The 25,653-nt window shown below is 39.0% G+C and overlaps 1 protein-coding gene across 3 annotated transcripts; it reads left to right on the forward strand.

Moving 5' to 3' along the window:
- The first annotated feature begins 437 nt into the window (after nt 1-437).
- On the forward strand, nt 438-18,700 carry CAAP1 (caspase activity and apoptosis inhibitor 1). 3 transcript variants are annotated; one of them, XM_080574030.1, is made up of 7 exons: nt 438-693; nt 1,905-1,989; nt 2,065-2,105; nt 3,625-3,709; nt 4,614-4,689; nt 11,873-11,946; nt 17,610-18,700. In XM_080574030.1, exons 1-7 carry the CDS (start codon nt 562-564, stop codon nt 17,951-17,953), a joined length of 837 nt encoding a protein of 278 aa, XP_080430156.1. In that variant the 5' UTR covers nt 438-561; the 3' UTR covers nt 17,954-18,700. The 3 variants fall into 3 exon arrangements, with proteins under 3 accessions (XP_080430156.1, XP_080430157.1, XP_080430158.1); XM_080574031.1 differs by lacking the exon at nt 2,065-2,105 and having other exon boundaries at nt 439-693; nt 1,905-2,006; XM_080574032.1 differs by having other exon boundaries at nt 482-693; nt 1,905-2,105.
- The last annotated feature ends 6,953 nt before the right edge of the window (nt 18,701-25,653 follow it).

Raw genomic sequence — 25,653 nt, forward strand, 5'->3', positions numbered from 1 at the left:
GTTACAACACCCCCAGTGCTGTTTGCTTTGTTTTAAGGCTTCACTTCAGTGAAAGGGTGTTAAAATCTATGCCCAGGAAAGGAGCAAGACAGGACCACACCGTGCAACCTCTTGAGACCAGAGGATGCTGGTGACAGGTGTGTGCCTAGCACAAAACTCAAAGCTGGCCTTCTATCTACATTGGTAACCCTCATATAACTTGTGCACTCAAAGCAGTGCTCCTGATTTGAGCTTGCTTTGTCTAAATTCACCAGGGGAAAAGCACGGTTGGGATTTTTTGAGAGCTCTTGCAAGAGAGTTTTTGCCTTCTGCCGGGGGTTAATAGCTTCCCACTAGATCCAGTCAGTCAGGGGGCCGTGCCTGGGATCCACCTGGATCCAGTCAGTCAGGGGGCAGTGCACAGAATGCCTCCGTGGGGGACAGAACAGGGCCGGGGCCAGCGCCCGCCATTTTCCGGTGCCTGGGCGGTGTGTCGGCGGCCCGGAAGGGGCGGCCGCCCCCGGCGGGAAGCAGGCGGGGCCGCGGCCCCTTACGGCCCTTCCCGGCCCGGTAGCGGCGGCGATGGCGGGCCGAAAGTCGTCGAAGGAGAAGAAGAGGCGACGCTCCCGTTCGTGCTGCCCCGAGGGGGCCGCGGGGCCGGACGGCGGCGAGAGGAAGCGGCGGAGCGCGGAGTCTGCCCGCGGCGCCCCCGAGGTGCGGTGGCGGTGTTCTGCGCCCTGGGTGTGTTGGGAGGGGTTGGGAAGGATTGCTGCGGCCCTGTGCCCCTTTTCCCTCCTCCCCCGGTGGGAGAGGAAAGGAAGAGAAAAGGCGGGGGAGGACTCCTGGGCTGAGGTAAAAACGGCTTAACAGGTGAGGAGGGAGCTGAGGAAGAGAGAAGGGAAACAAAACAGGTAATGCAATGACACTTGCGCGCTCCCCTCCTAGGGGCATTCGAATTCCCAGCTGGTTCCTGAGCAAAAAAGGTGGCTCACCTCATATTTCACCCGTCTGCCCTTTGTGTTGCTGAGCGTGGTGTTATAGGCACAGAATACCCCATGGTTACTTTGGGTCTTTGCCTGGTGGCGGGCCCCCCAGCTCATTGCAGTGTACTCACTGGTGGGGCAAAAAGGCAGCCTTGGTGCTGCACAAATGCTCCTCGTCCACAGCTAAAGCACTGTGGTGTTACCTGCATCTGTTTTAGTCACAAAACTAAAACATGGCACCACACGAGCTGCTGTGAAGAAAATTTACTCCATCCTGGCCAGACCCCGTCCAAAGCGATATGAGGCACAAGCTCAGAGATGACCCAAATCACAGTCATTCTGTGTCCTAGCCAGTTGTGGTGCTCAAATACAAAGATGACTGTGTGACACATGATCACGAGTGAATGTCTGTGTCTTCAAAACATATCTGATTTTTAATGGTTCAGTTTTTTTCTGATATGGAAGATATATTTTCTCATACGAAACTCACTTTTTTTTTTTTTTCTCAGAAAACTGTGCCACATGGAATTGTCTGTGAATTTCTTTCTTAGCAAGGTAGTTGTAGGTTATCGACTTGGTCGTTTAATTGCAGAGGAAATCAGATAAATGGATTTATTCTGCCTTAAAGCATGCTTTGATGTAGAAGCAGCAGCAAGGTATCTTCAGATAATACTTTCCAGTTAATATTGAAAAATACTTTTTGTCTCTTGAAAGTTTTAAAATTTCTCTTAGCATAAAAATGATTTCAGTAACCAAAAACATGACTTTTGTGATGCGGTTACCCTGTAAGCTAAAACAATATTTGGAAGTTCAGAAATCTATTTTAAGACGTCCCTTGCAATTGTGAGGGAAAAGCTATTGCTATCACAGATGAGGTGTTAAGTTTCCTTCTTTTGTAGTTCAATAGAAAATGAAAATTCTACTTGCCTTCTTGATGTTTAGGAAGAAAAATGCAATGTGCCATCTGGAGAAAAAGTGGAAGAAGCTGAACAACCCAGTGATGTAGAGGAAGGAGGATTAGATCTCAGTGTGTCACTCAAACCGGTTAGTTTCTACATCGCGGACAAAAAAGAAATGCTTCAACAGTGTTTCTGTGTCATAGGGGAGAAGAAACTACAGAAGATGCTGCCTGATATTTTAAAGGTACTGAAATACAGTTACTTGTATGCTTTCTACAAGCTTGAATGCTTGCATAACAAAACACATCTCTCAAGTCTAGCGGACTTCCTATCTTAAAAACTGTGTGTGTTTTTCTTAAATGAAGAAAGGTAAAGTCTCTGAAAGTGAGACACTTAAGATTTGATACAGTTATTTCATCCTACTCCATTTTCCACAGCTCCGCTGCAGCTGAATGCAGGCTGATTATTTTTGCACTGTCTGTCTGCACTGGTTATTCTTAATGTAAAAGGAGTTTCTAATTGCAGGGAGTGAATTCAGTAGTGTCGTTCAGTAACAAGTTTGCTGATTTGTTAATAAAAGTCTGACTTCTATTTATGTGTTATCTAAATGTCTTTATAAGTTATTAATGTCTGAGATGAGGCCATAAAGCCCCTTCTTGATAAACAGCTTCTGGAAGCCGTTATTGCTCTGGAATTTAATAGTAGTGTCTCTAGAGTTTTACTGACCTAAAACATGCTTTTTGAGTGTTGCGAACAGCAGGACTTGCTGAAAATAGGTGAACAGTCTATGTGGGGGGAAGAGGCTTCCGGTGAAATGCCATTTGTGCAGTGTTTGTTAATTAGTAGTTTTTCAATTTCTGTCTTAAATTTTATCTAAATCTGTGAGACAGGTTACAACTGAGGTGAGACTTACTCATTTTAAACTCCTATTGAATTGCTTACAGTCTCACCCATTTCTCATCTCTGGAAGAAGAAAAGAGGTCTAGAATGGCTGGAGGCAAAGGCATAAATGAATTGGAAGTCAGTTGTCTAGTGGTGTAGAACCAAGCCTGCAGTAGGATGGTGAATATTACAGTATGCTCAACACTTAATAATTTTGGTACATGTAAGTGTACATAGCTTATTTATGAGTGTGAAATTATCACTCTTTCACCAAGAGCATACCCAGAAGTACAAGAGATGTGAAACTAGCTGGACTCAGTGTGTGGTATGTATCAAACACGAGAAGTGGATCACAGATTACATGTTTCTTACAGTTTCTTTATTAGGGCGTGCAATATGATGTATGATTCCTGTTTGTGCTTTTTTGATACTTTTGTTCACTTTGTTTCATGAACTTGGGTTCAACAATTGGCTTTGGTCTTTGCAGACTTAATTATGTAATTCACCTGCTCCCGAGTGATGGAAAATTAGGAGTAATCTGGGCTGCTGTTGTTTTACTGTTTCATGCTTTACACCTGCACTCTGTTATTTCTACAGCTCAGTGTCACAACAGCAGTGAAAGCTCTCAGGCAAAGATCAAGTAACTGATACTGTGTATTGCTTAATTTTGAAAACAACACCACCAAAACAAACATAAAAATATTTTTGGTGGTTGTCACGCCTACCTAATGTTCTTTGATAGTTGCATCAATGCAGATCAGAATAGAGAAAGGACTTGCAATCTGAGTTTCTCATTAGGGCTGGAGAACTACTTAGCTTTCATAATTATTCTGTCCTCAGAAATCTTAGTGGCTTGTGGTCTGTCTTATCTGTCTTCTTAGAACTGTTCCATGGATGAAATCAAAAGGCTTTGCTTGGAGCAGTTGGAGCTGTTATCTGAAAAAAAACTTTTGAAGATACTTGAAGGTATGAATGCAACTTTTAGGCACCACTGTACACAGAGAGAATAAGGAAAACAAAAGTAGTCTGCATTAAACTGCGCCTGTGTTTCCAGGTACTGACACGTATATGTATATATATGCTGGTCTTGATCTTTTAATCTTGGGTGAAATCATCCAGTAATCCTGAAGGTATTAGGGATACATTCAGATCACAGTCGTATTAGCTTCCTTTCCCTAGTACTCAAACTAAGAACAAAGCTTTTGACTTGAGGGGTAGTAAAACAAAAGCAGGAATTTAGAAGCATTGTTTGAAATCCATTGCTTTAGTTAAATTGGCATTAAGTTGCCTCCTGGTTCTCTGGAGGGGAAACCAGATATACTGCAATACCAGTTCAATTGTATTAACAATTGCACTGGAACATTCAGTGTAGTTAAAGGATTCTTAGTGCACGCCTTTGCTCTGCTGAGACACACAATACATATACTTTGATTAAGGATGTGATATTCCAGCATATCAGTATTTTATTGAACTTCCACTTGGTGTTTAAGGGCCGTGGAATTCATTTGTAAACAAATTGCCGTCTTCTCAATTAAGTGGTGCCCTTTGAATCTTGAGTGGTAGAGAGTACCTCCTATTACTTGTCTCCTGTGCCTTATTTTTAGTGCCTGTAATATTGTAGTAGCAGTATTTATTCTCTGTTTTTCCATAATACAGTGTAACTGAAAAATGGCAATCATGTGGCTAGCAGGCATCTCATGAATAAGCTTTTTGTTTCTGTGTTAAGTCTGATTTTTAGAATGTCTGTTTCAGCTGGGGAGAAAACCCTTTTCTGATCTCATTAGAGTTAATCATTAAAAGTAAGGCTAACTATGTAGCATTAATTGTACTAGGTGCCTAAATTTGCACGTTTGAAATTGTGTATATCTAGGCAAGAGTGGAGCTGATTCTGATACTGACGAGGATGGAGATGGAGGAGACAAGACTGGAGGTGAATCAGTCAGTCAGTGAGTAAAAGAAAACAGTTCAAAGCTTAATTTTAAAATACTGAATGATACTGGAATTTTTCACGAGAAATGATTAACTGTAGCATTGAAAGACCCAACTGCTATATCCTTAATTATTATTTTTTTTTTTTGGTAGAATGACAATGAGCTGTTACTGCTAGGAAGCATTGCACTTATAGACATGGCCTAGTTATTTGATAACATCAGATGTTTCATAAGCACATCACTGAGATTTACACTGCATTATTACCCATCAGTTAACTTGTGATAATTGAACATATGCACAGTCCTAGCCTGCAGCCAAAAGTGATTTAGGTTAATCCTCTTCAGTTGAACTAGAGCAGGTTGAATAAAACCCTTCCCAGTGAAATCCATGAACTTGGTAAAGAGTGTTTTGAGTTCAGCTGAGATGTATCGTGTTCCTTGCATCCTTGTTTCTGGTCCATCATTCCTGTCCCAGCTGAAGCAGCGCTGACACTTGCCTGTTCCCATCTTCCCTACTGGGGATGTTATATTAATGTCTAGAGTTTGAAGTACAGAGGTTTCTAGTTGCTCATTATTAGGCTGACATCTGTCAGTTTTGCAAAGGCCAACATTTTTAACCTTTTCTTAAAATACTTTCTTTTTTTAAAAAAAGAGAGACAATTTTTGTGTAGTGTATTATTAAGTCACTCCTTTAATAAAGACAGTCCCTACAGAAGTAGTTGAGGGGGAAAAGAATGTTAATAGTTATCACCCAAAATGTGTCAAATTTTGAGTCTAAATGTGTTTGTAGTAAACAAAAGGCATGTAGGAAAGCCAAAAGCTTTTCTGGTTTGGTTGCTGACCCATGTGCAGCTGGCCCACAGATTCAGTGCATGAACTTAACGAGCCTTTTGAGACATAGTGGTCTTACACGAGTGTTGGGCTGATTAAGGTATCTGTTAGCTGCTAGTTTGGCAAGTTCATCTAGATTTACTAAACAGGAAGAGAGAGGTGGGAAAGATAATGACGGTAATCCAAATTTTGCGTGCTGGTCAGTATCTTTGATTTAACGGAGACCTCATTTCTTTGGCTCAGAACAAGTTATGAAATTATTGAATGAAGTAATTTTCTTTGATCACATCTCATCATATACCAGGTTTGTGAAAAAACAAATATTCTAGAAAGTGGAGTGATAATGTTTCTGCTCGAGGGTAGGAAGGCTCTGCAGGAGGATCTGGATAGGCTGGACTGATGGGCTGAGGCCAGCTGTATGAAGTTCAACAAGGCCAAGTGCCGGGTCCTGCACCTGGGGCACAACAACCCCAAGCAGTGCTACAGGCTGGGAGAAGAGTGGTTGGAAAGCTGCCTGGCAGAGAAGGACCTGGGAGTATTGGTTGATAGTCGGCTGAATATGAGCCAGCAGTGTGCCCAGGTGGCCAAGAAGGCCAGCAGCATCCTGGCTTGCATAAGAAGCAGCGTGGCCAGCAGGTCTAGGGAAGTGATTGTCCCCCTGTACTCAGCTCTGGTGAGGCCGCACCTCGAGTACTGTGTTCAGTTTTGGGCCCCTTGCTACAAGAAGGACACGGAGGTGCTCAAGCGAGTCCAGAGAAGGGCAATGAAGCTGGTGAGGGGTCTGGAGAACAAGTCTTACGAGGAGCGGCTGAGGGAGCTGGGGTTGTTCAGCCTGGAAAAGAGGAGGCTCGGGGGCGACCTTATCGCTCTCTACAGGTACCTTAAAGGAGGCTGTAGCGAGGTGGGGGTTGGTCTATTCTCCCACGTGCCTGGTGACAGGACGAGGGGGAATGGGCTAAAGTTGCGCCAGGGGAGGTTTAGGTTGGATATTAGGAAGAACTTCTTTACTGAAAGGGTTGTTAGGCATTGGAATGGGCTGCCCAGGGAGGTGGTTGAGTCACCATCCCTGGAGGTCTTTAAAAGACGTTTAGATGTAGGACTTAGTGGTATGGTTTAGTGGAGGGCTTGTTAGTGTTAGGGCAGAGGTAGGACTCGGTGATCTTGGAGGTCTCTTCCAACCTAGATGATTCTGTGATTCTGTTTCAGTTTTTCTCATGTGATACAGGTTTGATGCCCTGTGACACTTTTTTTTTCTTGGGTTCCATTTGGAACTGGTTTGTGACTGTATTCCCCCCTTTGCTTTCTTTCATGGTCTGTGAATGGTGTCAGTACACACCTTTATGTAAACTAATTTTATCTTTTGATCTTTACCCTCTGCTGGCTATTTAAAATATAAAATAACAATATAAAATACTCTTCATATAAATGAGTCCCTTTGATGATTGATAGTTTGCAAGTGAACTTCTGAATTAAATGAGAAGAAAGCCTTGTTTGCTAAGGAAACCATCAGAAATGTCCCAGGACTTTGTCTAGAGGAATTTTATGATTTTTTTAAAAGATCTAATTCAAAAGATGTTTACTACTGCAAAATACATGTAATATTTCACATCTTAAGGAGGTATGGGAGTTTCAATGCTGCTAGATTTCAGGAAGGCAATTCTGTGAGTTCAGGGTGTTTCAGAGCTACAGTTTATACATGTATTTTAACCAAAAACAGAAGTCCTGAGTTTTTTTCCTAAAAGTTCAGCTCTGAGAAATTTTCAGCTGTTTCCATTGCCACTTAAAGTGCTCCATTATTTTGTTGCCAGCTTCTTCAGAGTTAAATGCTATAAATTCTGAAATAAGCATGCAGTATCAGGGCCAATGTTTAAGAAAAACTGGAAAAGGCTCCTATAATAGATGGGCTTGATTATTTGTGAGCTCTGTATAGATATTTTACTGCAATTTTCAGATATCTGTTTGTGTTAGTCTGCAATGGAATACCATTAAAACAAGAAAATTGATATATATTAAGTTTTCCAACTAAATGGTAGACATTTAATTGAAAGGATTTAGCCAATTAATGTCCTGAAAAAACAGGTGGGCATTCTCATCTCACTGATAAGCTATCAGCAGGTTCTTAAGCTATTTCTTTCATGTTCCCTGCAGTAGTAATAAAACATGTATTAAAAGAAGGAACATGCTATTATAATTTACAGTGATCATATGTTCACATGTATAATGTGAGCAAATGACTTCTTGCTTTGAAAATTTAATATGCATGAAAGCAAGGGATTTTAAATTTATATTTAAATTGCCTTACTTTTAGATTAACATATCTTCTGCTCCCATTATTTGGAGACATGATTTTGTGCTGCCCTTTCTTAAACCTGTACCTCAGTATAGATAATTTGTAAAAATATTTCCTGTAAATAAACGAAGGTTAACAATCTGAGAATGAAATTGAATCGTGAACTGAACTGCATCTGCTTGGCCACAAGATGGTGCAGAAAGCCTGCCTATTAAATGTAATGGTGATTAGGTCACCGGTAATACAGTCCAATCCAGCCAATTCTGAAAAAAGCTTCAGCAAAATATAAAATGTTCTGTAAAAGTACTTCAGGCATCCAATAAATTTTTTTTTTGACAGTGGTTAGTCTTTGTAAGAATGTTTCTACCATGATCAGCGATACTGTCAAGACAACATGAAGAAACTTTACAATAACTTTTGATGTGTGAATTCCAATTCAGAGTTTATTTTTATGTAGCTGTTAAAACGGATATATGTAACTTCACAGCCATTTCTTTGAACCATAGAAGTCGATGAGTTTTCTGTCAAATGAGTGATTTTAATCCTTGATGAAATATGGCTTCAGAGCTCCTTGTGGTATCAAGGATGTGAAACTTCTTGTCTTCTTTCCTCATGAAAATTCTTGTGCAAGGTCAGACAGTAACACGTTGCTAAAAGACATGGTGCTGTCCAGTGCAGAGGTGACTACTCAGTTGAAAAGGATGAAGAATGTGTGTGGGGGGAGGATGGGGTGTGAGGAGCCTAAGCAGCTTTTGCACTTGGTGATAAGCAGGTGATATGGGGGTGTCACAACCTTACTTTGGTCAAGAGTTCAGTGACTAAATAAAAGAAAAAATGCTGAAAAAAAAAAAGATGCCTCCAGTGGCTGGCCTGTGGCAGTTGGTTGGCCAGTAGCTGGTCCACGGTCCCCGTGTCTCTGTAGCTGCTGACGCTAAGGTGTGCAAGTCTGCAAGGTTTTCAGCCCCACTCCAGCTGCTTGCTCTGACCTCCTTGTGTACATACAGACCTTTCCAGTAGCTGGTCCAGATCTCTGGTGTCCCCAGTAGCTGACTCCTAGACTCTTTATCTGCTGGGGAACTAGCAGAGCCGTGGTCCGTTGATTCAAGTACTTGCAGACCCTGGTCTCTCTGGAATTTGGCCTCTAATTTTGCAGTCTCTTTGGTACCTGACTCTCAAACATCTCATCCTACTTAATAGGTAGATTCGCCTGATGTTTGCTGTAGAACTGATGCATGACACTGAACTTTCCTGAGGAGGTGTGCACATTTCCCATTCTGTTTATTTTCTGGCAGCACAGTATCGCAGGCCCCTGCCACCTGTGGTCCTCTCTGCAGCTGCTGGCTCTTAGACACACGCAGACCCGTCATTTGGAAGAATGGTTAGCTATGGAGTTCCACAAGAAGGCAGGGCAGACTGGTGACCAGGTGCAGGGCTTTGCAAGACAAGCGTACTGACCAGCAACCTGTTTATGTTCATCTGACTGATTTTATCTTATTTTCTCTCTATTTTCCCTATGCTTGTTCTTCACCAATCTACGTAAGTCTATGCCTTTTAGCATCCTTGGTCCTTCCTCTAAACATCTGATAATGCCCTGCATAGTCCCACAGTCCCCTTAAACACATCCCCAAGTAAGTTATACACAATCCTGAAGTCTTCTTCCCCAGCATCCCATAAGGAGCCCCGTGTTGGTGTCGGTAGTAACTCCCTTCAGTCTGTAAGGTGACTTCTCTAGCTGACTGCCCTTATTCAGTTTCTTTCCTGGCAAACAGGCTGCTGCTTTCCTTTGACAGCCCTTGGAGCAACTTGGACTGGGTGATCCCCCTGTGCTGATCAGGTTAATAACTTCCTTCTCCTCCCCAGATCTTTAAAAGCACAGACAGGAGAACACAATCAACAACTGAGTATGATGAGCCTCAGCTTCGGCTCAGCAGGTGACAGGAGAACAAACCTGAAATTTCTGGGAAGGTGTGCTGTGATAGCATTGTGGGCAGGTTTAACTGGTGTTCTGTGCTGACGTCTGGCCTAACCCCTCTCAATAATAGAGTGAAGATGGGAGGGGACATGTTACTCACCAGGAGTTGTGACACTGCTTTGAAATGTAGGACCATACAAGCTTTGGTTCTGAGCTGCTGCCTGGACCTGACACTGGGTGGTGACAGGGAGGATGGTTGGGGCTAGATGATCTTTCAGGGCCCTTCCAACCCAAACCATTCTGTGATTTCCCCCACACTAGGCTCCACAGGCTCACGGGACTGGTAATTGTGATGGGTCTCAGTTACTCTAAATGTATGTGCGTGTGTGCGCAAAACTTTTCCTTGCTGCTTACCCTTTGCTGCTCCACTTAATAAACGGTAATGTCATGTTGTTACACTGAGAAGTCTGAGACTCTGGTTAACATGTCTAAACTGTCACATAGAGCAAAACTAATTTATTTGTAGCATTCCTTGGCTTATTTTACATCTAGCGTGTGAGGGCTGTAATCAATCTTGCAACACCTGTGGCCTTTGTGGTACAAGATTGATGACTCAAATAGAAAATAAATGAGCAACTATTTGTGAAGAGGCAAAGTTTAAATGATTTTGTGAAGGGGTTAGTGAGTATACACAACTTCCTGTTCAGCATACCTATTTGAACATCTAGTTTGCATTCAGTCCTGCCTGGGAATGGAAAGTCTATCAGAAATGAAAGGATTGGGAAAATACTTCTTGAGTTGACTAAGCAGGAAGGCAAACTTTAAGGATACACACTACTGAGATGTTTTGAGAAAAATGCATCATGGTAAATAATCTATTCATATTTTAGTATAATAATGTTGAGCAGTAAATTTATTTTGGGGGTTCCTTACTTAAAGTGAAGAACACTTAAAATCTTTCTTCATGTGTTGTGTAACTGCTTTCTGTGGGCACGTTCTCCTTAATTATTGCACTATTTCATACACATTTATGTTGCATTGGATGCAAACATGGGAGAAACACAGAGTCAATTGATTTGTAACCTCTACTACCATAGGAAAGGAAATAGCCATCAAAATAACTCCATCTCTCAGACCAAGTTGTCAAGAAGTATTATGGTGTTCTTTCTCATGACATGGTCATTGGACACCTGGAAAAAAAACACACACCAAACATCTCTGAGAGCCTAGAGAAAATGGATCTGTATTCAATTACAGAAAAGCCCTTCAGGCCATTACTGAAAAACAAGTTGTTAAAATCATTACATTTAAATCTGTGATACCAAAATCTTGCTATCGTTTTTATAGCTCTGTTTAGCTCCAACGGGCAGGGTGGTTGCATGTTAACTCATAAGAAATCAATGCCACAATAACGTTCTGGGTAGGAAATTGGCAATTCTACTGTCAAAATGCTTGCTAAACACGGTAATTGAAGTTTTTCTGTGATTCTAGGTCCTTCTGTGAGGACTATCCTTTATTTGCCCTGTATATTTCACAGTATTTTCACGATTTGTCCAAGTAGTGTGTACAAAATGTGTGAAGGACATGAACATTTCACAGAAGTATCTTTTCCTTATCCCTTGCATAAAACAGGTGAAACCTTAGAGGTCAAGGGTAGAAATCTTTAAATTGAAGAAATAAACATGGATATTGAATACAACTTAAAGGTTAAGTTACATCTCCTTTTAAAAAGCAGCCCTTAGTGAAAATGTGAGATTGTGATGTAGAAAACGTGAATGGTGGTAGGGTGACAATAACTTCATGAAAATAGCTTCTTAATTTCAAAAGGAAGGAGTAAATAGTATTTGAATGCAACTGAAACAGTAGTTTTTAAAAATATTTAACTCTGTGACAATTTATTCTGAGCTTTAGAGACAAGCTTCTAGGGAGAGCTTTTAGGGGGAGCCTATCAGTGAGGATTGGTATTCTGAGGGGTGTATTGAAATAATTACTTCATCCTTGCAGGTTACGAGGGAAAGCAAAGAAAAGCTCGTTCTCAAATGCTTAGAGATAGCACATTCCTATTGCCCTACCACCACATAATTTCTTTTTAGTTAATGTTTCTTTGAAAAATCCTCTTAAGTTGTAAAAGATGTAGATTAAAATGTGGTGTCATTTGTTTCCAGGCAGGACAACAGTATAGACTCTACTTCTTCCTTAAGAGACGACAACAAACTGGAAGGTCAGGAATCAAAACAAGGTATGTAAGTGGAGAAAGCTGAAACTTTGCTCTCTTGATCATAGAAACATGGAATGGTTTGGGTTGGAAAGGACCTTAAAGATCATCTAATTCTGACCCCCTTGCCGTGAGCAAGGACACCTCCCACTAGAATGATGTTGAACAGTGACTAGTTCAAGATAACTACTAACTCTTGAGCCGTATCTGTAATCACAGAGATGCATCTTCAGAGAAATCACTTGGTGAACGGTTTCAACCTCTCCCTTGGGCCCAATTCCACAAAAGGAGAAAGGAACACTGAAGAAGACATTGTAGGAAATTTGGCTTCTCAGCACTTTAAGTCCGGAGGCTTTTGTGGCTAGAAGCAAACTGTAGCTCTTCAGAGTTTGGTAGTTTAGCTTCCAGAACATGACTGAATGATCTTGCAAGGTTCATTTGGCTTTTCTCTTCTAGTTTATCAGCTGAAGAGGAACTTCAGTTATTTCAGTATCTTGATCTGTAGGTGATTGCTAGTACTGCCATTGCCGTTTGCTGAATTCTCTGAGAGTCAGTTTTACTTTGTGTTGAAATGATCATAAGAGTACTCTGTTTTGACATTCATGGAAATCCACTATAATAAGTGTTTGCCAAAGAACTGCTTGTAATTTAATCTTTGTATTCAGTCTTGGTATATGATAGGTTGTTTTGATTGTGCAGAGCTGAGGTCTCTGGGAATGGTGCTTAACACCCACTACTGCTGATGACTGGTGCATTTTACAGTGTAAAAGTAGAGTAGAAGTACTCAACTCTTCGGATCTCTGAGAGGAAAGTTTTGTCTTGTGTATTTTTTCTTTTTAAATGCAAAGTGCAATAGGTGAGATATTCAGGTATTAAAATGACTGGAAGAATAGAAGATACAAAAGTTGGCAAGTTAATGGTACTCATTTGAGTAACTGTTGTGTAAGGGAGTAACTGTTGTGCTGCTTTACCAGCAGCAGTATTTGTTTTATTCCAGTTGTTAAAACAACACCATATAATGACTGTCAGTATTATTTTGTAGATGAAGCACCAAATTGTAGGTGTTTCTGTCTGTCTGTTTATTTTCATTTGGACTATGTCTATTTAGTAACATCAGAAATAGCTTTTCCAATCAGAGAATGTTGCAGTTTTTTATAAGCTGTATTTCTCATCTGTGAAGATCTAGCGTTATGGGCTTCCTGCAACTCCTGTTTTACAATTCAGAATGCTGTCTTTAAAGATATCCCCTGTAAGAACTCTATGAAGGGTGTTTTTTTTTTTTAGAGGTAATTAGCGAGGGGAATTAAATGGAGAAGGGAATTATGATAACATGATAACTTTTAGGAGCAGATTGCTGTGACTTGTGAGTAATGCTGTAAGTGTTCCCTGCTGTACTATATAGAGTAACTGTAGACCAGACAGATTTCCTGCAGATCTCTTCCACTTTGGTATTATCGAAGGGAATTGATGACTGTTACAGGTGATTCCTTCACTGTTGTTTTTTATGACTTTATCAACCAGAGTATCATGATGGCTTAGGGCTATAACAGTGACTTCACTCAAGATAAAAGCTTTAAAGAGTTTATGAGAATATCAATAGAAGTGATAAAATGTAATTCTAATCATTCTTCTTCAGCTTATGATGCTGTGGGAAAAAACAGATTGAGGGGTTAAACAAAAGGGCCTAAAAAAAACCCAGACAAATAAAACATGTTAGAATGAATTTCACAAATATAGCTGAAGGAAAAAGTAAAAGTTATCAGATTGAAAAAGGTAATGAGAAATGCCAAACATGAGCTTTATTACTGGGTAAAATTAAAAGTAAAAAAAAGGGAAATGCAGCCCACCAGCTAATTAAACAACATTTGTAGGCAAATAGGCGTGTATGAATATTGTGTATTATGCAGTTTTGGAAGGCCCAAATTCTGAATGGAACCCAAGGCTGCTTTAAATGACTTGTTTGTTTAATATCTGACCAGTACCTCACAGAGTTTTGCGATGGGTTGACCCCAGCTATCAGCTAAACACCACAGAGCAGCTCAATTACTCCTCCCCCAGTGGTGCAGGGGAGAGAATTGGAAGAGCAAAAGCAAGAAAAACTCTTGGGTCAAGATAAAGACATTTTAATATGTAAAGGAAAGCTGCATGCTCAAGGAATGCAAAATAAGGAATTTATTCACTACTTCCCATTGGCAGGCAGATTTTTAGCCATGTCCTAGAAAGCAGAGCCTCAGCTGCTGGAGAAAACAAATAACCATTTGTCTATAACTGTGCAGATCACCCTTTCCTCCTTCTTTTCTCCAACTTCTATTGCTGAGCATGACGTCATATAATATGGAATATCCCTTTGGTCAATTTGGGTCAGCTGCCTTGGCTCTATTTATTTCCCAGCCTCTTGCCTATCCCTAACCAATTGCTGTGGGGTCAGAGTGAGAAGCAGAGGAAGCCTTAGCAAGCACTTTTCAGCAGTAGTCAAGACAATGGTGTGTTATCAACATACTTCTGATATCAAATCCAAAACATAACACCATTGGGGCATCTGTGAAGAAAATTGACACCTGTCCAGCCAGGCCCAGTACAAAGTCAGTTTACCTTTGGCAGTGAATTAGGTAATATGAATATATTCAGGAGGTAACTTTCAGGTATTGAATTAGGATCCATTGATGCACCTGGTTTTTCATCCATGGAAATGCTGTTCAGTTGAGCAGCATGTCAGGTAAATACTGACTGATGCAAGACAGAAGAATTTCCATTTCCTTATCCTGTTGATTCTCATTACTTCTGATCTTTCACGTATTTTGTATCTTGCAGGGTAGAGTTGAGAAGATAGTGTACAAAGTTGATTTTTTAGTATAAGAAACGGGGCAGACTGCATCTGAAATTGAAATACTAACCTTGAAGCTACTGTTACAGTAGAAACATGGCAAAACCACTTAGGACTGAAGAAGGCTGTGGTATGCACATCTCATATGAGTACTTCTTACACACTGCTGTGAGGATTTTGTATAGCTTCAGAATCATTTGTGCTTTAGGCTTCTAAATTGTAGCTTATTTTACAAAAATCGAAGACCAAAAATTCTATGTAAACTTTATTTATGTGGCTAATCCTGCATTTTCCAGAGCTGGATACTTCCTTAACAGCTTTGATGAGGATGTTGGAGATGCTGCATACATTAGCTGTGTATTTGCCACATCTGATGTATTCTGAAGCATGGTGGGCAGTTCTTGCAGTTGTGTACTGTAAACAGTGTTATGAGGTGCTGGAGGGTCGTGGCTGATGATGGTGCAACACCCTGAATCAGGAGTGAATTCTCAGGCAGGGTAATATGCTGTATTCCAAAACAGGGACTTAAACGTTATCCTAAGGCATAGTCTATCAGGAGTAAGGAACTGAGTATATTTTTTAAAATATACAGATATTTAAAAAAAAATCGTCAGTACTGAATGAATAAAACCTTTCAAGTTACGTGAAAAAAAGGTTTCTCTGCTTCTTTCCCCCCCCATTTTTTTTAAAGCATGGAAAATGCATTTATTCCTTCCTTAGTATTCAGTATTGATTTTTTTCATGCCCTCAGGATAGCAGGAATGTCATAAAAGCCAAGAAAAATAGCTTTTCCAAAGGTTTTTCTTCTCTGCTTCATCCTTGTGTTTTCAAGAGCAGTCTCATGTTTTCTTTGCTGTATTTTAAAATATTTTCTATACAGTAAAAGACACTGAAACATTAACAGCACAAAACAAAGACTTCTAAAAATAACCTTTCAAAGATTCTTTACCCTTTTTTGAAAGAGGAGATAATTGTTCATATTGGAATTAAAACCCAAGTCCTCAAAGGAGCATGGAGAACTATCAAAGTTATTTCCAGAATTTTTGTAACAATAAAACAGTAAATGTGAGCATCTTGAGTAAAAAAGCCAATGATAGGAAGATAATTAAAGATACCTAAAGTCATAGGTCCGTGCTTTGTTAGACTACATTATCCATGCTTTTTAATAATCTGAACCTTAGTAGGCTTCTCAGTGCCTGATGTTCAAAGATAGCAGTCACAGAGGAAGTGCTTGGGTTTCCAGTATATCAGTTGTTTAGTTGTTGAAAGCAATACTTGCAAATCAGTGATGCTTCTAGCCCTGCAGATCAGTGATTCAGGAACTAAAACTGTCGATAGATGAAACTAGCAATTGCACCCCCACCCCCCAAAACAAACAAACAAACAAAAAACAACAAAATAGAGTTCAGTGAAAGAGAACCTTCTAAAGCCAGACATGAAAATATTGATTTTAATAATCAGAGTTGCAGAATGGTTTAAGTTAGAAGGGACCTTTGATGTCATCTAACCCAATCCCCGTACTCAAGCAGGGGCAGCAAGAGCAGGCTGCTAAGGATTCTATGCATCTGTGTCTTGAGTGTCTCCAAGGATGGAGACTCCACTGCCTTTCTGGACAATCTGTGCCAGTGTTTGACAACCCTCATGGTGTGTTTAAAAAAAAAAAAAAGTATTTTCCTATTTTCAGATGAAATTTCATGTTTTAATTTTTTTCCATTGTTGCTAACATTGTCAAGAGTGCACTGCTGAGCCTGGCTTGCTTGCCTTCATGGTTTTCCATATTGTTAAAGGGGAATTAGATAAATTAAAAACAAAAAACAGGTTTGCAGTACTGTCTAGATATTTATTAAATATATTTTTGTATATAGAGGATCATTATGGCTTATAGTAGCTTACATAGGAATGGAAACTTTCTTCAAATACTTATGATAATTATACTTATTTCAAAAATACAGGTCTTTAATTGTAAGCTCTCAATATTAATTAACAAGGAACACAGCGGTACTTCTGCACAGTGGTGCAACCAAAAGCAATTATAAAGCCTTTAAAGTCAGTAACTTTATCATCATTTGGTTATAAATTCTTCATTTGAAGCAATGAATGGTAAGTTTCCAAAGGTACAAAGTTTGGGAATGCACTAATAATTTCTGAGGCCAAGGTGTCAAAAGCAATAGTCTCCCTACAGCCAAATTGTAAGATGGTTACTTGAGCTCTGACAGGGTTTGGCTTTTATCTTATAGCACTGCCTCATCTAATTGCTCTTCTTTGTAAACTCCCAACTTTTTGCCAGCATTAAAAGCCAATACCGTAACTTTCGCTGTTTTTACTGACGTGAGTTAAAGATGTCTGAAATAGTTGTGTGATAGATTCTGAATAGTTATACTGTAGTAGGATTTTCTATTAATCTTCAGTATTCTGCTTGACGTAGTGTCCCACTTCTTTTAAAATAAGTAAAATAGTTTTAAAGTGTTTTTAAAATTGCATTTTGAAAACTAAGTTTACTTTAAAGATAACAGTAATCAATTCTGTACTGCAGAAACTTCCTTGTGATATAAAACCTTATGGCTTTTTAATTGGGGAAAATACATCATGTAAATCCATATGATGGAATAAATTTTCCTGGTACTACAGCTCTGCAATACTATATGTTCTTCTAAATTGGCATAAAAATGCATTAACACTTGTCTAAATTAGATCAGCCTTAAAAGATGGAGAAGAAAAAGAGGAGGAATTAGTTGTCTCAAATTCACAGATCTTTTTGCCACCCTTAATCTACAGAGAAATGCTTTAAGCAGAAGCGAATTTGTAAGTTGAAAGAAAAATTGTTCTGTTAGGTTGCTATATGATTGTTACATTTGTGTTACAGGCAAAGGAGAAGATAGCGATGTCCTCAGCATAAATGCAGATGCATATGATAGTGATATAGAAGGCCCGTGCAATGAAGACGACGGCTCGGATGTGCAAGAAAACACCATCAGAAATGGAGCCAGTCAGATAGATGACCTTCAGAAGGACATTGAGAAAAGCGTGAATGAGATACTGGGGTTGGCAGAATCTAGCCCAAAGGAGTCCAAAACGGCAAGCGTAGCTGTTCCTCCATCGGAAGGTGTTCAGCCATCAGCACAGCAGCTGGAGCTCCTGGAGCTCGAGATGAGGGCCAGAGCTATTAAGGCTCTGATGAAAGCTGGTGACGTAAAAAAACAACCCTAAGGTTGCTTAGATTAAAGCTTCAGTATGTTTTGAAGAACATTATATCTTTTCTCTTCAGCGCTAAAATATGTTTGGGTTGGGTATGACATTCCTCATTCAGACTCTTACCGTGTATCCCAACCTGCGGCTTAAGCCATTGATCGTTGTTTTCATTGCCTTTGGTGTGCTGCTTCCATCGCTGGCGCAGATGGGCTGGTTCGATGCTGCGCTGAGCAGTGTCTTTGCTGCGTTATCTCCTCGAGGAGGTACAATGTACAGAGCTATGCTGTGAACCTGGTGCCTTCAGGACAGGTTAGAAAAATCAAGCTCGTTATAACCCCATGGTGAGAAATTAACCAGTTACTTTATTTATTAGCAACTTCTTAACTACTTGAGAAACTTGATTTATATACGCTTCTTTAAAAATGCCGTTTTGAAGAATTTTTTGTGGTGTGACAGCCTTCAGCATTCTGCAAGGTGCTCTGAGATGCTTATTTCTCCTTGAGGCCCAGCTCACAGCAATGTAAATGTTCTAGTTACGTTGATGGATGATTTATTTTGAGAAAGTTAAAGGCATGGTTAATTTTAAAAAAGCTAATTTGTTAGTGTTTTTTTTTTAATAAACAGTTAAACTGTTATTTTCAGAGAAAGTGCCTGAAAGTGACAAATACCAGGGTTTTTGTATTGCTGGTTGTCTAATTGTTACTCTCCTCCACTGTTTGTCTTCTGTGTCACAAATGAAATAAAGAAAATGGAGTTTTTTCTTGATTGTGAAGCTTTTTTTTTGTTGAATATTTGGTATAATATTTAGTACAATGTGGTAAATTAGATTACTTAGAAGTCCCTGAATGTTTAGTATTTAACTGCTTGTCATTTCATGTCCCCTGTAAATAGTATTATCGACCTAATTTCAGAGTAAATGCTTGTTAGAAAAGGCACTTATGTATAATTTTATATACAGTTTTAAAATCATAATTCTACATTTTTTCATTTTGAAGGTATTTATTTTTAAGTAATTTGTATTATAGAATGAAAACTTTTCCTCCTATCATTTCCTGAAATAATTACAAAAATTCTGATTCTGTTGAGTAGTGCTATTTTCCTACTTGACTGCTAATCAAATTCTTATTAAAATGTGTGCGTGTTTACATATAAACACAAATCAATTTTTATTACGGTATGAGGTTTGTGATTGTGGTCCTTGGTAAGTAAAATGATGTTGTAACGTGATTTTCCTTTGACTGTAACTTGGAAAGCAAAGTAGATACTTTATAATAGTGCCATAGATATTTAAGAGTAGTTTGTGGAAATTATTACAGCATAGGTCATTCTAATGAGTACGTTCTTAACTATCCTGCAAGGTTTATAATTCTTTTCCTTTTTCCCCTCCTCCTTTCATTTTTGCCTTTTCCCCTTTCCTTTCCCCCTTTCATTTTATGCTTTTTCCACTCTTTTCTCATTTTTGTTGATGGTCAAGTACACTGTCTTTACTAGCAAGTTTCTTATATATTTCTTAAAGTACAATTGATTTCCTCTAGCATCAACAGTATAGAGAGTAAAATGGTAGTAACATAATGCAGCATAAATTTGATTTTGAACTAAAACTCTCATTAAATACAGCTGAGAGAAGTATGGTTGCATTCAGTAAATGATGGCAGTAACCTGAGTAAATTATACCTGACTGTAATCACTGATTCACAGCAACATTTATCTATTATTTTTTTAGCAATCAGAGGATGTAAGTTAGAATATATATATATATATGCCCAGTCCAACAGATAACTGCCTCAGAATATGTGTGTGTTGTCTTCAGACGATGTCATCTAGCTGTTTGGGAAACCTGTGATTTATTTGAGGACAGAGAAACAAAAGCAGATAATGGGGGAAAGATAGTTGGGAAGACTGTGTGCTGTCTTGTTCTTCTACTGTAAAGACAGAGGCTTATGGAACTGTGTTAGACTGTGGCAAGATGTTTTACTGCTGCTATATGTAGATAACCCCTGTCCTTAAGGCACTGAATTCCTCCCTTTGCCTCCTGTGGAAACTGAAAAATCTCGCCTGCAAGGGCGAGTTGCACTATGCAACCCTATACATGTCAATCAGTAGCAAAACTTGATACTTATTTTTAGCCTCTCTTCTTTCATTTCAAGGTTCATTTGCCAGTTCTGCAACCTGTCATTGCATTGATGAGGCTTATAAAATCCCAAGCTGTGGATAAACAAAAATCAATTTTTAATATTGAAGAAAAATGGACAATACAGTTGATTGACAGAACAAATGTTTATAGATTTGTATCTTTCCTTCCCTTTTTATTGGAACTCTTTAACACCTATGGTTTCATCAGTAATTTACCCTTTCACCTGCAGAGTTGATTCCTTGCTGCCTGCAAACTCCCGTGGCTCCAATGTATTTCTGGCAATCACTGAACAGCTAAAGCTTTCTTCATGCAGAATTCTTTTGAAGGCGAAATGTAGATCAAGTTTAAGTCGAACTAGGTTTCACACATCACCAGAAGGGCTGAGGCAGTCAAATGTATGGCTTTCATACAGTGATGCTGCAGAATGATGCATTTGCAGTTGTTTGGAAGCAAGGAAGTACTTCTGCAATTTTTAAGTAATGATAAATTAGAACACAGTTCTCCTAGCTACTTGTTGGAGGTGACTGTTTCTGAATTGAGCTTCCTTTTCATGCCTTTTTTTTTTTCCAGGGTATCTTAAAAGATCACTTTGTAGTGTGTTGAACTGTCAAAAGTTATTATTTCAACATGTGATCTGTATCGAGAAATTGCATATGCTAAATTTTTTAATATGTAGTGTGACAAAGATGAAACAGGTTTGCTATGCACATGATGGAGGTGTGTAATTACAGCTCAGTTAAATTTGAAATTAAAAGAGAAGGATTCCAAGAAAATTAAATTAAGCTGTTTACAAATTATATGTGTGTGTATATATTCAGACAGACTTCATGTGATTGATTGCACAAATGCTAATTAATTTTTAGGATATTGTACTTTTGTTGCTTAGATTAAAAACAGATCAGCTAAATTATGTGGGTTTCTGCACTAATTATGTACACAACAAACATCAGTGCACAGTTAAAAAACACAATAGTATATTTAAAATACATCTTAACACAGCTGTTTTTTTCTCTTCTAAATATCTCTGATTCTTTTTCCTTTAAAATGAAATTTACTCCACTTGGAGGAAGAGACAATTTGTATGTAAAAGGTAGCCATTAATTATTAATGAAATATTAATTTTACTGGATTTTGATAAATCAGTTGGTTGGCAAAAAATATTGTACACTGGATATTGGTCAGCATAAGGAGAAAGATCCTTATTATATTCCAGCTTCAAATTTAAATATCTTCTAATTAGTTTTGGCTGTCCTAATAGATGAAACACTGTGTGTTTTGGGGGAGGAGGGCTGATTGTATTAGGTAAATAAAAACACCTGACTCCTCAGAAAACCCAAAGTATCTATTATTCCTGTTGACAGTCTTTGATGTTACTTTTGTGGTGATGTCATTGAGAATAATAATTAGACTTCAAGATGCCACTTTTGAGAGACAAATCATAGGCATTTCCTGAGGGAAAAAAAATCACTGTTTTTAACACTTTTCATTACAGTATTTGCTCCCTCTGAAAAATATTTTGCCTGTTACTTGGAGCCTTGCATTATATATATTTTTAAAATTATATGCCATAAAATATTTTCTTTGCTGTTTAAAATGGTTATAATTATTAATGACAGTGAATGAAAGCTGTGATCTCTGAGTTCATGTTGCTTCTAAGCAGATAAAAGGGTAGCACATCGGTTATCAAATTATCCGGGTGGATGATTTAAGATATTTCTGTTCTAACTTGGTGCTGTTGAAATGTCATATTAAACATGAATAGTATGTAACTGCACTGTGAATCTCACCGAGCTGGGTAGCTGGAAAACACTCTTCTGCATCATTGCGTGCATTTGTGGGAGGATGTTTTTAGAAAATGCAGTCACCACTTAAGGACCCTCTAACGTGACAACGCATCTCTGCTGGCTGAATCCTTGCATGTTCAGATCTACAAAGTTCCATATGCGTTTGCTTGGTTATTGCTATTAGTTTTAAAATGTCTTAACTAAATTACTTCATTTTCATCTGTGGATACAGCATATCAAGGGTTTTCTGTAAAACAGTAAATGAAGAAAGGCTTTGTGCATGTGAATAAGTTATATGGCATTTTACGTGCCCATCTTAAATTTATAAGCACTGATTTAGCTTTATGGGATCATTGAAGTAGGTAGACATGCCCTTTTCACAGAAGGTAGTTAAAGAGGAATTGTGATATAGATTCTTTAATAAGGCAGGGAGATGAGGTGGTTAATTCATGCACTGACATAAAGAACAACGCAACTTAGGAACAAAAGCACCAGATTAGAAGCTGATTATGAAGTCCTGCAATTTATCCTCAGTAATACAAAGCTTCATGTTTATTGCTAAGTCAGTCTGCAATCTGTGGAGAGAAAAAATGTATACCTTCTTTACAACAAAATTTAAAAGTTAAAATGCTGCAGTTTTTTTGTTGTTGTTGTCTCCTGTTTTATGGTCCTTTCTTGTCATTAATATTAAAATATGCAAACAGGATAGATAAAAGATTAAGAAAAACCTGAAGCTTGTAAAATGTTTTAGCCATATACCAGTTAATCACACTGACTCTAGTTAGAGAGGGAAAGACTCAAAACCATAGCTGTTAATACTGCACTGTTGTTAAATTGTGGAGCACAAGTTATCATCTCTATTAAAAATGCATGCTCATACAGTAAGTACACCATTGCTTTCTTAAACACGTGGAAAAAATGTCATTTTTCCTAAGATCTGTCTTCACTGTCAGGCTCAAAGGTGATTTTTTGTCTTTTGTCTCTCACGGTTCTGAATGTTGTTCTTGAATTGTAACAGTGAATTGTTGAATCTCTGATCTTGCTTCCCACCTTCCATTTTCTCACTCCACTCAATCTAATTTTATTTACAAAATTCCGGCTTTATTTCCCTGGAATACTGTGTGCAGTTCTGCATGTCTGCTTTGAAGACATCTGCTGGAAGTGGAACAACTGCAGAATTCAAAGGTCATCAAAGGAACAGAAGACAAGAGACATTAACAGAAAAGTTAGTTTAGTCAAAAAATATTAAAGCTTTGAGGGGATATGTCTTCTGCCTATAAAGACAAGCCGAAGTAGAATACTGGGAAAGACAATGAATATGAATATTGGTGAAGAACGAATGCTTATCAGGTGGCTAGGAAGACATTTTAGTTACTTGTTCTCTGGCTGTCTCCTTGTGTCTCCTCACTTCCACACCACTACATGCCACTAGGGTTGGCATGTGTACACAGAAAGCTGATTGAACCAGGATATCCTGTGTTTTTTGCTTCTCCCCACCTAGATCAGCATGCTAATACAGTTTGCTATGTTGACACTTGGGAACAAGTGGCTTGAAAGTGGAAGGAGAGTTGAGGCTGCATAATGGGCCCTGCTGCTGAAAAACTTTTATTAAATATGGACTTGGTATTTGGGGGTTCAACAGTGCTCTACTTGGGTGAAAATACATCTGCTGAAAATGGCGCTGATTGTATAACAGAAATGTGATAGCCAGTCCAGCATCTTCCACTTGAAATCTGAGGCATCAGAATTAACGTCTGCGATTAAATTCTGGCTTGTTGAGGTAATACAGATCTTCACCCAAAAATGCTAGTTAAACTGTTCCAAAATAAAACTACTTTAGTTATTAAATTTCCCGTCTATGTACTACTGATAACTGATATGTTTTTTTAAGTAGAGGCATTGTAATTGGTACCATATGTAGTCTGCACAAAGCTAGCGTCTCATAATGGTATGAAGTAAAACTTTTTAATCGTGTCCACGCTAGGGGGCTGTGTTGCTTTAACAATGTCAGTGTCAGAGAGCTATATACCAAGAGCACAACTAGAGCTGTATAAACAACTTCTAAGCACATTTTTTCCCTGCATAAAAAGGGATGGGAACAGAATAGTAAAGGGGAATGACTTGCAATTTAGACGAATATAAGGTAGCAGCAAGGACATTTTGTAACGTGTGTATATTTAGATAAGATGTTGAAATTTAAGGATGAAGAGGTATGCTTGTTGTCCTGACTTGATACGAGCGAATCCTGGTTACTTCAGACCTAAAGTGGCACTTGAGATTAAGGACAAACAACTCAGTTTGGTGGAAGCGGGAACAGGTAGGTTGCTCTTTGTCAACATTTAGTGACATTAGCATTTTCTCTTCTGTAAAGGGGAATTTCTACATACTGCACGTCCCACTGTTTCTGGTGTAGTGTCCTACTTTGGCTGGCCTGCACCAGTCTCTGAATCACTGCAGTGCAGTGAGATTACTCTCTTACAAATACAGGCACTCCCTAACCTATATTTTTAGGAAGCTGCCTGCTTTATCTCCCAACCAAAATTAAGATTAGTTGTTTGATTAAATATCTTCTCCAATTTATTTGCCAGACCTCATCAGGATGTTGATGTATAGAGATACTGAAACTAGGAAGGGTGCAGTATTGGAAAAATGAACAGAATGGGCCACTTGACATTGTAAAGGCAGGTAATATCTTTTCCACCTTTATGCCATTTAAAATTGGTTATTTAGGCCATTTAGAAAAAGGTATTTAGGCCGTCATATTAGTCTCATCTTGCTAAATATTGGTGTCTGGTAACACAATACAAGAGTTTAGTCAGTTGTTTCATCAACTAATCTGCACATGCCTTTCAGAAATGCAGTGGTTGTATCTGCTTTGCAGGAGAAGTTTAGTAAACATTGCAGCAATTCTGTGTTTTCAGCGTTTAAGGGTATGCATTTATATATGTATTGGCATGATGATGTTCATTTTTCAAAGTAAAGTAATACTGAAGTTGGTAGATAACGGACTTAATCTCCAGTTGCTGAATCTTGGTCCTGTAGCAAAAATAGTGAAGCTGTGCATGCATCCATGTCTGTCCACAGGCTCAGATCATTCTAGTGTGGTGAATCCTGTTCTTTTAATCCTCGCCGTGTTGGGATGCTTAATAAAAACACTGGCTGCACATGAACTAAGAAATGAAATTTTCTAAGATTTTTGTTATTTCATGACAGTATAGCATGTCAAAAATGATACTGGTTGAAATACTTTTTAGTGGACCTGTTTTTGAAAATATGTGACTTCATTGCCATATGCCTAAATTAATACCGAAAGTCTTATCAGGAAGGCAAGCCATAAACCACAGAGGAGGAGAACAGCTATTGGGCAACTAGTTATAGAATCACAGAATGGTTTGGGTTGGAGGGGACTTTAAAGATCATCTAATTCTAACCCCCTGCCATGGGCAGGGACACCTCCCAATAGACCAGGTTGCTCAAAGACCCATCCAGCCTGGCATTAAAAAATTCCAGGGATGGGGCATCCATAGCTTCTCTGGGCAACCTGTTCCAGGGCCTCACGACCCTCAGAGTAAAGAACTTACTCCTAACGTCTAATCCAAACCTGCCATTTTTTAGTTTAAAACCATTACTCTTTGTCCTATCACTACATTCCCTGACAAAGAGTCCCTTCCCAGCTTTCTTGCAGGTCCCCTTTTAGGGACTGGAAGGCTACACTGAGGTCTCCTCAGAATCTGCTCTTCTCTTCTTTAGACTAAACAACCCCAACTCCTTCAGCCTGTCCTCACAGGAGAGGTGCTCCA

This window comes from Anser brachyrhynchus, assembly GCF_964034855.1.
Source record: "Anser brachyrhynchus genome assembly, chromosome: Z".
Classification (NCBI taxonomy): Eukaryota; Metazoa; Chordata; class Aves; order Anseriformes; family Anatidae; genus Anser; species Anser brachyrhynchus.

Excerpts from the sequence above, each read along its gene's own strand:
- CAAP1 (XM_080574032.1), top strand. The coding sequence starts at position 562 with ATGGCGGGCCGAAAGTCGTCGAAGGAGAAGAAGAGGCGACGCTCCCGT. Across the intron at positions 694-1,904 it reads CTGCCCGCGGCGCCCCCGAG|GAAGAAAAATGCAATGTGCC; the intron begins GTGCGGTGGCGG and ends CTTGATGTTTAG. Across the intron at positions 3,710-4,613 it reads ACTTTTGAAGATACTTGAAG|GCAAGAGTGGAGCTGATTCT; the intron begins GTATGAATGCAA and ends GTGTATATCTAG.